The sequence below is a fragment of the Papaver somniferum genome, unplaced genomic scaffold (genome assembly GCF_003573695.1).
Source record: "Papaver somniferum cultivar HN1 unplaced genomic scaffold, ASM357369v1 unplaced-scaffold_13932, whole genome shotgun sequence".
Lineage (NCBI taxonomy): Eukaryota > Viridiplantae > Streptophyta > Magnoliopsida > Ranunculales > Papaveraceae > Papaver > Papaver somniferum.
Genome location: NW_020623193.1, coordinates 1 through 13,636, shown reverse-complemented (window position 1 = coordinate 13,636; position 13,636 = coordinate 1). Strand labels below are relative to the sequence as shown.

The following is a 13,636-nucleotide window of genomic DNA, read 5'->3' as shown; positions in this document are numbered from 1 at the left end:
TCATCCACATTGTAGTAAGGATAATCACGTTCCATAGCTTGGGAAACAATGGGGATCATGGTTGGCTCATCTTGTGAAGTAATACTTGGCATCCCACAACGAATTTCAAGCATATTTGACGAAGATGATGAAGAACTTGCACCCGTGGAGGGGTAAGTCATAAAGCATGGCTCTTTTGGAGGCGGTTGGCTAGGAACGATATTTGCATCATGAGCCAGGCGTGATAACCCTTTGAAATCAAACCCATAGATGTGCATGTTGTGTGTCCTAATTACAGGCTTCACAATCGATCTGTACCAGGTGCCATACCGTGCTTCATCAATATTCGTCTTTGTATTTAGTTCATACCTCTCCCACTGCATTATTATCAGCAGATCAAAATCTGATCCAGAGGTTTGCATCTGTGGTGGCAGGTTAATTGCAATTGCATATATACCTTGTAACTGGTACAACAATCTTTCTCCCAGGTACCAAAACCCTATACCCAGTTCTGGAGTGTAAAAAACAACTCTACGGAGAGAATGATCAAGAATACGTTCTACATCATCACCAACATACTCAAGAAAATCAAGCTAAGCGTGAACAACAACATTTTTGTGGCTCCGAGTCATATGTTGAAACCTCTGAACAAATCTGGAACCCGAGACATCGCTGCCAGTGTCTTTCGTCCAGTTAGTCGAGAAGTACATATCCAAGATTGGAAATCTATGGGTATCGTCTTTAAGAATTGGTTTACCAACACAGAAGTAGGTATACCACCAAAACTGCAAATTACTCCATAATGTTAGTATTTTAACTTAATTTACATTTGTTCATAAAATTTATTTAAATTTAAAAATAATAATTTATTTTAACATGTATTTATCCCTGAAATTTTCTTGTTTGGTCATTCCACAACAACCAAATTGCAGGTGATTGTATGAATTCTGAAACTACCTTCCTTTCACCGACAAACCAAAAGATGTCCAATCCAGCACCAGGCTATATCAACCATATATTGTTTTACTCTTGTGTGATAACATAGACGAAAAAAATGGGACGGGCCAGCACGTTTATGGCACATCACAACACATTAAAATTCGAATACAACACGGCACAACACGTAACCGGCCCAGCACGGGCACAACACGTTTGTTTAATGTGCTGTGATGTGCCAGACAAATAGTCAGAGCGACACAGCACAGCACGCGGCACAACACAACACAATACACGAAGAAAGCACGCCACGTCATGCGTAAAATACTACACAATACATCACATTTGATGCATATTTAACAAAAAAAATTATAGTTTTAGCCAATTTCTGACATTTTATTTTCGTTATGCTAATTTATTTCTATAATAATACATGTACTAACTAAAATATTATAAAAATATTTATTTTGGAAAACATAAAATAAGTGTGCTAGCCCAGCACAGCACGACACACCACGTTTATTTTTCTGGCACAGCACAGCACGACACGCCATTTAGCACAGCACATCTGAATCTCTGGCACAGCCCAGCACAGCACGCAGCACGCTAAACACGTAACTTCGTGGGCTGGGCTGTGCCAGGCCGGCAGATTTTACACCTCTAGGTACAAGTAGTTTAACTTTCTTTACTCGAATAGATGTCTCACTAGTGGAGTAATAATTAAAGCTGTTCTTAGTTGCGGTAAACGGTAGTGCTAACCATATGCATCAGTCCTGCTGATCGACAAAAAAACGAAAAAAGGTATCTTAATTATTTCAACAATGGTAATTGGTAAATATTCCAATTTTGTACATAAATCTGTCTCGTGATATTTACAGGTTTGTCGGAAAGTCGTGTCAAAAAATATTTTGACAACCCAATTTTAAGCTAATAATACGACCCCTTCGTTAACGATATCTCGTGTGACACCTCTTCCACTACGTGCAGCCATCACATTCACGAAGTTGTCACATTTAATAACTCTACTTAAAAAAACAGAATCGTCAATCATGTATAAGGCCCTGTCCATTGAAAAAAATCTTTCACTTGTTACTTGTCCGGAAGACGAAATGATTAAGGGTAAAGACAAACTGATACGACTATAGCTACAGGATCACATTTCAATTCTTCTTTGTCTCGCTATACATAAATAAATAAACCAGGACAAATCTTCAACTGTGTTTCCGTGAGACCCAAGTACCTCTGCATTAAACATGAAAGCAACATTTTCTCTCAAAAAAATATGATAATCAATTTTACTTCAATTAATACATGGAAACTACGTCTAGCAAATTGCTGAAAAAAATTAATACACGTTGCGTACATTACTCTTAATTACATCATTAAGTACTGCTCCTGTTCTTCCTCTAACATAGGCCACAAATTTTCATCAAGATAACTGTCCCAGAAGTTGTTGGTGTCGCCAGCACTACCGCCTTCTTCTAACCACCCATTACCGTCACCGGGACTACAGTAGTAAGCATGTTGATCATCGTTACTGCCATCATTTTTATCCTTCGTTGTCATCCCTTCCTCGACACCTTTTGTTGTATTGCTTTCAAATTTTGAGGCATTATGATTACAAGTAACTCGTTTCTTCTTCTTTTTCAGCTTCTTCTTCTTCGGCATTGGATTTTCTTCTTCTTCTTCGTCCGTTTCACCGAACAATATATTTTTCACCCAATGAGTACTATTATCACGAATTTGTTGACCATTTGAGACCTGATCGTCGACTAATAATGGCAAACATTTTGTAATATCTTTGTTGACGACTTGTGAATAACTAGGAAATCTAGTTGTCGTGGTAGTAATTTGGTTATTATTCATCCCTGTTGGTGTTGGTAATTTATTCGCATTCCACTGGGATTTCTTGAAGGTTCGAGCTTGAGGTTTTAAAACTCGAGTCACCATATGCTTATCATCAATATGATCTGTAGTATTAATATTTGAACACGATCGCCTACGTTTTAGAACCTTCTGGTTACCATGGTCCTGGCCGTCATCACGACGACTGTTACTATCATGACCTGATTTATTTGTCGTGACAACTTGTTTTCCCTTCTCTATATTGTCATTAGATTTAGATAAACAAGTTTTTTTCAAGTGAGTGTTGTAGTAATTCTTGATATCATTTGCTGTTCTTCCGGGAAGTCTACCAGCAATTAGTGACCATCTGCAAAATCCAGAATTATATATTGGAATTAGGTATCTGTTGCATATCAGCGTATCACTGTTTCTTAGAAAATAATGTTTTTGGGAATTAATATTAATACTCCCCATGTCTCATACAAATTGGGTCTTTTAATTTTCTAGTTTTGCAGACAGTTAGCTTTTACAAGATTATGATTTGCATACCTATGCAGTATGGGGCACTACCAAGGGTACTGGAAGAAACCAGTAAAACATATCCCGAAAGATATCCATTTTGTCTTATGCTTCAATTATTTTCCTAGACGCTATTAATAATTTTGTCTTATGCTCACCTCTTTAATGCTGTATGGGACTCAACTATTGACCTTATACAAGTGATGGGTGACAGATATGCAGGGAAGTCTATTCGTGTATTAATAATTTCTTGAAAAGCCAGAAGTTTCGAAGGAATGAGTAAGTCAGCAAATTCGGGTGCTAATTACAAGAAATGAACTTGCATGTTGCTAGCTAGTTCGAAAGAAACATCTAGATATAATGGCTAAAAGGAGCTGCCACACATGTAGCTAATTAGCTTAACAACTGATGTACTTGCCTGTTGCCAAGAAGCTTATGCATCCTGATGATGAGATCCACTTCATCTGGTTGAAACTCCCCTCTTTTGATGTTTGGTTGTAGATAGTTCAACCACCTCAATCTACAGCTTTTTCGACATCGATTTAGCCCTGTAAGAATTTAGCAAAATTATTAACAAATGTATATTCGAAATATTAAACTTAATTACTACCGTTAATATGTATACATATTCGACGTATATAAGTAATTAATTAACCTGCTCTAATAGGAACTTGACGCCATTTTCCTTCACCGTACTTTATGATACATTTCCTAAGAAGTAGATCTTCTTCTTCAGCCCAGGCTCCTTTTCTCAAACCTTTTACTGAAGATACAATTGAAGAACTTTCCTCCATAGTTGAAAAATGATGCAACAAATGTAAATTTGGTATTATTATGATCATTATAGTACATGATCTCTTATAACTTGATGTATTTATAGCATCTAGGTAGCAAGAAGTACGTACAGTAAATTCAAACAAAAAAACAAACATGTGACCAAGTAGAGTTCAATTGAAATGTGTCGAGTAGTTCACGGCTAATTTGGATACTACGTACGCAGCTACCAACGTGCAAATCTTGCAACCACAGGCATGAACAGGATTATTTTTTCCTTTTCTGCAAGAACTTGTTTGTTGTTTCAATTGACACGTACATATATAATTTATTATATAACATAATACATAATTTAGCATATACCATAAGAATCTTATTATTGGGGCATTAAACGGCTGTGGTTTTTGGGGTTCTATAGGGTCATGAAATAATAATCCATAAAACTCCTTATTCTGGTTTTTATGTAATACCTAACTACCCTTAATTTGATTAGTGCTAATTAATTAAGCTAACTAATTAGTATTAATGAATGGATTAGACTAATTAAATGATTAAACTTTTGGAAATCAAAACTTGATTTTGATTTTGATTTTGGAGAAGGAAAAAATGTGATTTTGGTGAAATTAGTTTGATAAAATTTGAAGAAAAATGATGAAACCCTTCGTCACAAAACTCGGGATAACCTTATACTCAACTCCCAATATCAATTTTATCGATTCAAATCCGTTAAAAATCAAAGCAGAATCTGAAAATTTTACCTGTTACGGCTGGGAAATTGTGTCGAACCAGCCGTAAATATGTAATTATGGTTTGGATATGAGGAATTCCCAGTCATGAACACAAAAAACGGATGAGGAGTGAAGAACTTCTGGCCGTTATTCTTCCCAGAATCTCCTGAGTCTGTATTACGGATGGGATAACATATTTTTCCCGTCCGTAAATGAATATGTAAGTTGAGAAATTTTGAGTTTCAACATGAATACATACTCCGATTGAAAATTAGTAATACTTTTATTAACTAGACCACAAGAAAACCCATTACAAAGTTGGTTTTAATGACATCCCTTTCGATGTATCAAGAAGTCTTTGATGATGGCGAATTGAGCTTCGAAGTAGAAATTATAACCTTTCCATTTTCTCAATTCCTTCTTAGCTTGAGCTACGACATCTCCATCAGTCTCACCTCTAAGTCAAAGTTACTTGCACATACGAAGTAAAGCCATATATTCTTCCACTTTTTTTGCGTATGCCTGAAAATCGAAGATACAGTTCAACCCCATCGCGGTTGTTAGTGTTACCTGTTTCACTACAAAAAATTTCAAAAATCTTACTCCAATACGATTGACTTGGTAAACCACCTTTCGTTCGTTCTTCTCCCCTCTTTAGATAGCATAGTACAAAAGTTTTGCAAAGAGATAAGTCTTCTTCTAAAGTAAAGTTGAGTTTATCTTTTGAGTGCGTTGCATTGAGTTTGTAGGAGTTTCGGTGGAGATTATTGAAGTAGAAGGTGTAATTTTGATTTGGAATGAGTGGTTATATGGAGGCGGAGTTATTTCAAGTTTAAATAAGTGGTTGAACTGCTAGAACCTTCGATAGATCAGTCTTCAAACAGATCTATTTTTTAAAATTCAAAAAAATAGCCGATATGATGTGGTACAAAAGGAAATTATAGGTGTTTACGGCTAGGAAATCGAAAAGTCAACCCAGCCGTAGTTCACTATAAACCTGCAGGGTTTGTGGTGCGTCAGATTTACGGATAGTATTTCTGGTCGTAAATAAGAGTTGTTACATTCTGTCAGAATTATGGTCTGGATATGTAGTCGTAACCAGGAGCCATTTTATTTTTGGGTTATCAGAGTAATATATGGCTAGGTAATTTCCAACCGTAAATAAATTATGGATGGAGTTCCTAACCGTTATGACATTACAGTCAGGAACTTGAAAGGTCGACCAAGACGTAAACTTGAGTTGCAAATTTATGTCAGAATTACGGTTTGGAGTCCTAACCGTAAAGATGATACACGACCTGGATATGTAGCCGTAACCACTAGTCATTTTTTTTTTGGAGACCAGAGTAATATACGGCTAGGTATTTCCTAACCTTAAATATTTTACGGATGCTTTTCCTAACCGTTTTCTGGTTAACGGCCGGGAGTTTCTAACCGAAAAACTGTGCAATTTTATTTGACAACAATTATATGCATTTACGGCTAGGTTATGTGAAGCATCCAGCTAGCCGAATTTGCACAAAAAATTCAATAATGTTGATTTTTTCCTCATTGTTCTTAGATTAGACAAATGGAAATACGAACATTCATTTATACATGCAAAGTTATAAAAACTCATCCATCCAAATCCATAACCAAACAACGAAAATAGTAAATAGTCAAAGTCTTAGATAATAAAAAATCCATGAAGTAAAATACTAAAAAGAGAGTAAATAATCATTCATTTGATTCCTCCTCCGATTCGAGCGCAAAAACGAGTCCAAATCGTCGTCCTCTGTCTCATGTTCCACAACTTGTTGTACAACTATACCATTTTTACCTCTTCCACTGCCACCTTGAATTGGAGTCCTTTTACCTCCACCACGTCCACCTCGAGGACTTGTTCCAGCACGACCACCTTTTTCACCTCGACAACGGCCACCTTTTTTTCCTCCACCTCGACCGCCTCGACCACCTTTTCCTTGCTTTGATTGAACTTGCTCAGTGGAGGGAGTATCCGAGTTGTCGCTAGAACAAGGAGACCTATCCCTCTTACCTCTCCTTGATCGGTCCTCTTCATAAGCATATAGAGCTCCTTTCTCAGAGATTATTATGCCTTTAACTCGATTCCAGAGTAATCTTTGTTCATGCGGGTCATGTCCTTGACCACCCAATTAACTCGTTCAACCAATTTTTTCATATCATACTGTAATTATTCATAAAATAATTAAAAAAAAATAACATAGACAAACATAATTAGTAGTATACATTCCACCATCTTCTCCTTATCATCTTCTTCATTCATTAATTAAAAAAATAACATATACAAACATATTAGTAGTATACATACCACCATCTTCTCCTTATCATCTTCTTCATTCATTGATATCCTTGATTTTGAACTCTCTGCCTTCTTGAAATGTCTCTGTGCTTCCGGATCCAAAATTTTCCACATAAGGATGAGCCCCCTCTTGATACCATTCTATGTAATTCGCATCCGCTTCTGAAGTCCCATGAGAATCTTCAAGCGCTCTTCTACTCATTTGGTTTACTTCCTTGGAACGACCATTCCAATGCTCGATGAACGGTGCTGGTTCATAGGTCAATCTGACATCTTTGTCCTTAAATTGGGAGTTGCCTACGCTCAGTTTAAAACGAGAGTCTTCAGGTACAATTTTCTGGACAATACCAATTTGGCAGAACGTTCTACGAGGATCTAAAATGACGAACCCAGTTGAATGAAACAATGGTCCCACATAGGTCGTCATATTAGAAAATACTCTATCACCAACTTCATCTTATCCATCCTCATCAAGTTTCAAATATGGATCAAAAACCACATCATCGATTTTCAAAGCATCCAACTTTTCCTCATTTCGACAATTTTCGTCTCTTTAGCCTTGTGTTGGGTCCCTCCAAAGGGATATCTTCCTCTTGTAGGTTTCTCTAGAGACCATTTTGTATCCCGAGAAGGCCTCAAGCATTTAAAATGGTCGTAAGCCCATGACTACGGGAAAAAATAATAATTATAAATAAGATATTACACACAAACCAATATATAAAAGTAAAATAAATAAACATTTGTTATATTAAACAAAAAGATATCTGGATAAGAGCAACACATCCTGTAATTTGTGTTTCGTTCCACCTAGAAGCTTTGCAAAGATTATCCATCACACTAGCAAGGAGGGAGGTTCCCCACGAGTACCTAGGTACCTTGTTTGTTTCCATATCGAGACTGAGAGTCTTCAACCACTAAAAATAACAATCATTTACCTTATTTCCTGAGAAATCGGGAAAAAATGCGGTCCTAACAACGTGCAAAAAGTAAGTTATAGTTGTATGTCTAGCTCTTTCTGCGTCTATCACCACCTTCCACTAGCAGTCTTGCGGTCAGAATCCTCAAACTTCTCCCTCAGACGAACCATATTAATCTTCCTTGTCATATTAACTGTTTCACGACGTTCACCCGATAGACTAAATCCCCTTTTAGCTCTAGGAACGGCTCCGCCACCTATCTCAAACTCTTCTTCCTTTTCATCTTTTCCCCACCCAAGACAGTCTTTCGCCAAGACACAAAGCTCATCAAAAGGAATAGAATTGTTGAAACCCTCAAACACAACCTTTCCTTCCAAAGCAACACCGGTGATTTTTTTTGCATCATCCGGAGTGATAGTCATCTCACCGAACGGGAGCAACCCAATCATATTATGTGTTACCTGATAGTTCTTTGTTATTCAGATCTTTTTCTTTCTGATCTTTTAGTTTCCGAACTATAAATCAGGAACAAGATAAATATAAATCACAAAGTACTCGTCCTCCTAGACTTTGTGATTCCACAAGATATATAGATATCTAAATCACTTCTGGTTTGATTTTTTAGATTTTTCTTGTGAGGTAAAATTGATTATGCATCTCTATATATAACTTTTGAAGAGAGTAAGTTGTCCTAATTGTTGAGTTTGCTTGATATCTTCTTTTTCTTGAAGATCTCTCATAAGCAAATAGATTTCCACTACCTTGACTGAATATGTTTTTGAATAAAATCGAATAAGCTTTCTATTTAGTGGGTTGAAGTTACTCCTAATCCTGTAAAGGACGTACGTCATCTTGGGGAATTATGCTGTGTAGGGTCTTGCGAGATCCAATATATAGATATCTAAATCACTTCTGGTTTGATTTTTTAGACTGTTCTTGTGAGGTAAAATCGATTATGCATCTCTATATATAACTTTTGAAGAGAGTAAGTTGTCCTAATTTTTCTTGATATCTTCTTTTTCTTGATATCTTCTTTTTCTTGATATCTTCTTTTTCTTGAAGATCTTTCATAAGCATATAGATTTCCACTACCTTGACTGAATATGTTTTTGAATAAAATTGAATAAGCTTTCTATTTAGTGGGTTGAAGTTACTCCTAATCATGTAAAGGACGTACGTCATCTAGGGTAATTATGTTGTGTAGGGTCTTTCGAGATCCAAGAGACGTAAATAAGTACAATTGAAGCTGATCGTAGGTTCGATAGGTGTACTACATTCCATTTGGAAGTCTGATAGTAACTATGATAGTGTCTGTAAAGGCTTAATACAATGTGTTCAAGTTATGGACTAGGTCCCGTTTTTTTTTTTTTTTTACAAATTGCAGTTTTCCTCGTTACCAAAATTTCTTGTATATTGTGTTATTTATTTTTCGTATTATATTGTTTATCTTTATGATAAAATATCACAACTAGCACATGTTAAACAACTTAGACAATTTTTAAGCCTAAGAAACTGTGTAGAACCTACAAAATTTATTCTTGAGAATTCGTATGTTGAAAGAAAGATTACAAGACCTGTTCTTGTTGGAATTCGTTTCTTATAACAGTTTAGGTACATACTGTTAGATAAATGCTCGGTCAAACTCGCAATTTTTGTTATCTCAAGGTTGTTCTGAATATTAGATCGATGTACAAAACTATATCTTGATTTCTAGTCTACTTAAGTCAAGTCTCGGACTAGGATTAAAGTATGGTAGTTGAGTATTAGACATCACAAAATTATCCTTGAAGATTGAATATCAAACAAAGACATTTAGAAAACTTCATCGACAAAGAGGTATGTGAAGACTGGACCATTCTATTTACTCAAAGCATTACCATTCCATTTATATGGTACTATCTCGCATGACTGCTAATATATTTAATATTGCAAAGAAGAAAAATCATGGTTTCGGGAAAGAATCTTTCTCTAAAACCACAAATTGTCATAACATCATAGGTGTTCTGCAAAGCCTCGATTCCAGACCATAACCCCGAAGCTTTTACCAAAGCTACCACATCTGGATGCTCTTTCTCGAACTCCCAAAACCTTCCTTGTTGGTGCTTTAATTTAGGGACCGTTTTATCGGGAAACTACAAAGAATATAAAATTTTGGTTGTTCCACTTAAATATCCTTAATAAAATGAAAATAACATATATTAAGTTTGATTTATTACCTTTGCGGAACAGACCCTAGCAGCCCATGATGACTGGTAACCAAACAAGACGGATCTATCTTTTGGCTCACCCCAAGGTCTCCCATTCTTCTTGGGAGGTAAAAACACCATAGAATCAATGATTTTTCTTTCCGTTTCTTTTGGTGCATACTTGTTCTTTTCCCTCTTATCCTCCTTAACTACATATTTACCTTTATCAATAGCAGCACCAGTAGAAGTGCCAACTCCAACTTCAATTCCTCCAGTAACAGCAAGTACACCTTCACTTCCTCCACCAACTCCAACTTCAGTTCCTCCATTAACAACAAGTACACCTGTGTAAACTACAACTTCCTCCACCAAATCCAACTTCACTTCCTCCACCTGTGTAAACTACAACTTCACTACCTAAAGAAGCTCCATCTCCAACTCCATTTCCTCCACCTTCACTTCCTCTACCAGTCACAACTCCACTTGCATTTCTTGCGTTTTCACCCAATGTTTTGTGTGACGAGGTTGCGGAGTCGGGTCACTACAAGGTCTTACTTATTGTGATATTTTCTTCTTCTTTTCTTTTCCTCTGTTCAAAGACAAACAAGACCAAAAACCAAAAGCAGATAAGTAAAAACGGTTGGGAAATTTAGACATAACCAAGCCGTGACACTGAAAAACGGCTAGGAAAAATTAACAGTGCAAGACGCAAAAACAATTACGGATGGGATATTTAGTCATCGACCTAGACGTAAAACCAATAACGGCTCGAAAACTTAAATTGTGGCTTGGTTACTCAAATTACGGATAGGAAAACCTTTACGTGAAAGATACAGATGGTTTAAGTTTCAGCACAGTAACAGAAACGGCTAGGAAAAACCTAGTTGTTACATAATAAACGGCTGGGAAATAAAACATACGGTTTGGAAACAAAATTACGGATAGGAAAAACCTAGACCTAAACACTTACTACCGCTGAAAAGAAAATATTCGAACACAGAAGAGTATATGGCTAGGATACCTAGCCGTAAACAACATGTTGCTGATAGGATTTATGAATCTCATACGCATCGATTATTTACGACCGAGAGTTCTTAGAATTCCCAACCGTAAGATATATTTACGGCTTGGTATCCTTAGAGATCCCCAACGTAAGACCTATTTACGGCTAGGAAAACTAGAACTCCCAGCCGTAAGCAGTTTCAGAAATTGTTTTTCAGACCTAAATTTTTTGAAACCAACTGAATAATCAATAAAACGCTTAAATAAAGAGTGGGTTTTTCAATTCATACCTTATTGAAGTCATAACATGAGTCTCGGCGGCTAGTTCATCTCCTTCATCCACTTCTTCTTGATCTTCAGTTTCATCTTCAATTGATGAAGTTGATTTCTCTGCTTCAAGAGGAGGTGGATTCGACGAAGATTGACCTAGCTTTTCCTTTGGCTTCATGGTTTTATACAATGAATTTAATCGACGACGAAATTGTTTTGAATCGACGACTAATCGTTTCAAATGAAGAAGAAAAGGGAGAATATGAGAAGAAGAAGAAGAAATGAACAAGAAGAAGGGGAGGCGACGGTTTTTCCCTTTCTTTTAACGACTTTCAGTTTTTTTTCTTTTAATTTTTCCGTTTTTTTTTAATAATTAAATTAATTAGTTAATGGAAAGGTGGAAGGGTGATAAGTTAAAACGATTAAGGGTATTTTGAACTTTTATATAAATTAGGTCTCTCTATCACATTTTGGTTCAAATTAGTATTTTAAGCCCCCAAGATCCCAGACCCCTACAGCCCCAATAATTGGATTCTAACATAAGACATTGTTTAGTCACTATATTACATGGTTCCCAGATTTTTTCACGGCATTCCCTATGGGATATTCCTCCATTAATTAAAAATTTGTTCCCTATTTAGAGCAATTTCAAAGGTTCTATTTTTAGTATCAAAAGAAAAAAAAAAGCTAGGTTCTATTTTTAAGCATACATTTTGCTCTCCAATCTCCATAATTCTACATGGCATGAAAATCAATTCTTCATTTTTTTTCTTCATTTTTTTCTTCGTTTTGTAAACACAAATCACCTTGATATTTTTGAGGAGCAGGAAAAGATGGCTATGTAGATAAAGTTAGGCTCTTGCTGAACCTTACATCCCCATTACGAATACGAACATAATAGTTTAGAAAAAGTACCTATCTAAATAATTTAGAACGAGTGACTGTAATGCAGTGTGATGCAGATTGAAGTTGAATTAACTGACTGCTTGTGGGTCATATGTTTATTCATGTTTTTCAATCAAAGGGCAATTCATTGATGATCAGAAGACAAATTAATCCACAGCTCAGCTAAGTATGGCATCTATCATATCAATCCCGATCGATCGATCAACTTTTGATTTACCCAACACTTTCAAACAAATCTGACCATTTCTGAGGCTGGCAGATTGCGTTGTTTCAGCAATGAGATTTTACCTGGTGTGCTAGGAATTACCAAGGCAAAAAGCATTCCAATAGTCAATAATGAAGGTAAAAAGGAAGATGTTTGATATCATATACAATATGTATTTACATTATGTAAAAGCTGAAAATACATAATGTACCCAGGTTATAAAAATGCCGAAGCTGATAGCCTATTCTAGTCTACTGTTTCCGAAAGGAATGACTGTTTCACTTTATTGCCCATTGAAAGCCTATCTAGTGGTAGTCGCTATAAGTTGAAGACGCTGGAGCCTCGTATTTATATTTGTAATATCAGCGTTACCAAATCTTGTGACGAACCAAAACTCTCGCGTCCATTTAATAGTAGCCACATGATATCTATATACAGTATGTTAATTACAAGAATAGTCATCCAATAGACCGATCGAGACTTCAATAGTGTACGTGCACGTTAGCTCGTTCAGAGTAAGCATATGCGTCGAACATTAGTGATGATTCTCTCTTTTGAAGTCATGTCACTATGCATGAGTTAATTGCTTATTTAGATCTAAATTTATTTACACATGAACTGATGTTTCAGTTTGATAGGAAGTTGCTTTCATGTTGCTAATTATGATAAGCAATTAAAAGAGAATTTTGTCTCATGGTCACGGAAGTAAAAGAGAATTTTGTCTTGGTTGCATTCATATTGAAAGTGAAACAAAGAAGAATCCAAACATACGAATCGTTGTTGCGTAAGTTTCCACCGTTGAAATGCCAAGTTCTATCAACAAGTAAAATCAATATATTTAGTGATTTCTAAATTTTTCTCCTCTCCGGTCCTACGGATATGATTGATTCGAGAGAGAAAGAAAGAAAGCTACAACTCCATGAGCTGCGGGAGTTGTGTGATTCTTGTGACACAACCATGTATGGTGGTTGTGAATCACCCACCACAACCAGCAAGCATACATTTCTGCTTTTACTAATATAACTGTATCTATTTTGGGTGCACTGTTG

General features: G+C 36.1%; 1 protein-coding gene and 1 long non-coding RNA gene across 2 annotated transcripts; both read right to left on the bottom strand.

Moving 5' to 3' along the window:
• Positions 1-2,055: 2,055 nt before the first annotated feature.
• LOC113335349 (transcription factor MYB122-like) lies at positions 2,056-4,414 on the bottom strand. The gene is made up of 3 exons (XM_026581426.1): positions 3,935-4,414; positions 3,698-3,827; positions 2,056-3,127 (listed from the first exon to the last, which is right to left on the bottom strand). Exons 1-3 carry the CDS (start codon positions 4,209-4,211, stop codon positions 2,290-2,292), a joined length of 1,245 nt encoding a protein of 414 aa, XP_026437211.1. The 5' UTR covers positions 4,212-4,414; the 3' UTR covers positions 2,056-2,289.
• Positions 4,415-9,792: 5,378 nt separating this feature from the next.
• LOC113335348 lies at positions 9,793-11,808 on the bottom strand. The gene is made up of 3 exons (XR_003353293.1): positions 11,497-11,808; positions 10,235-10,793; positions 9,793-10,150 (listed from the first exon to the last, which is right to left on the bottom strand). It is a non-coding gene; the product is annotated as an uncharacterized LOC113335348 (long non-coding RNA).
• Positions 11,809-13,636: the final 1,828 nt, after the last annotated feature.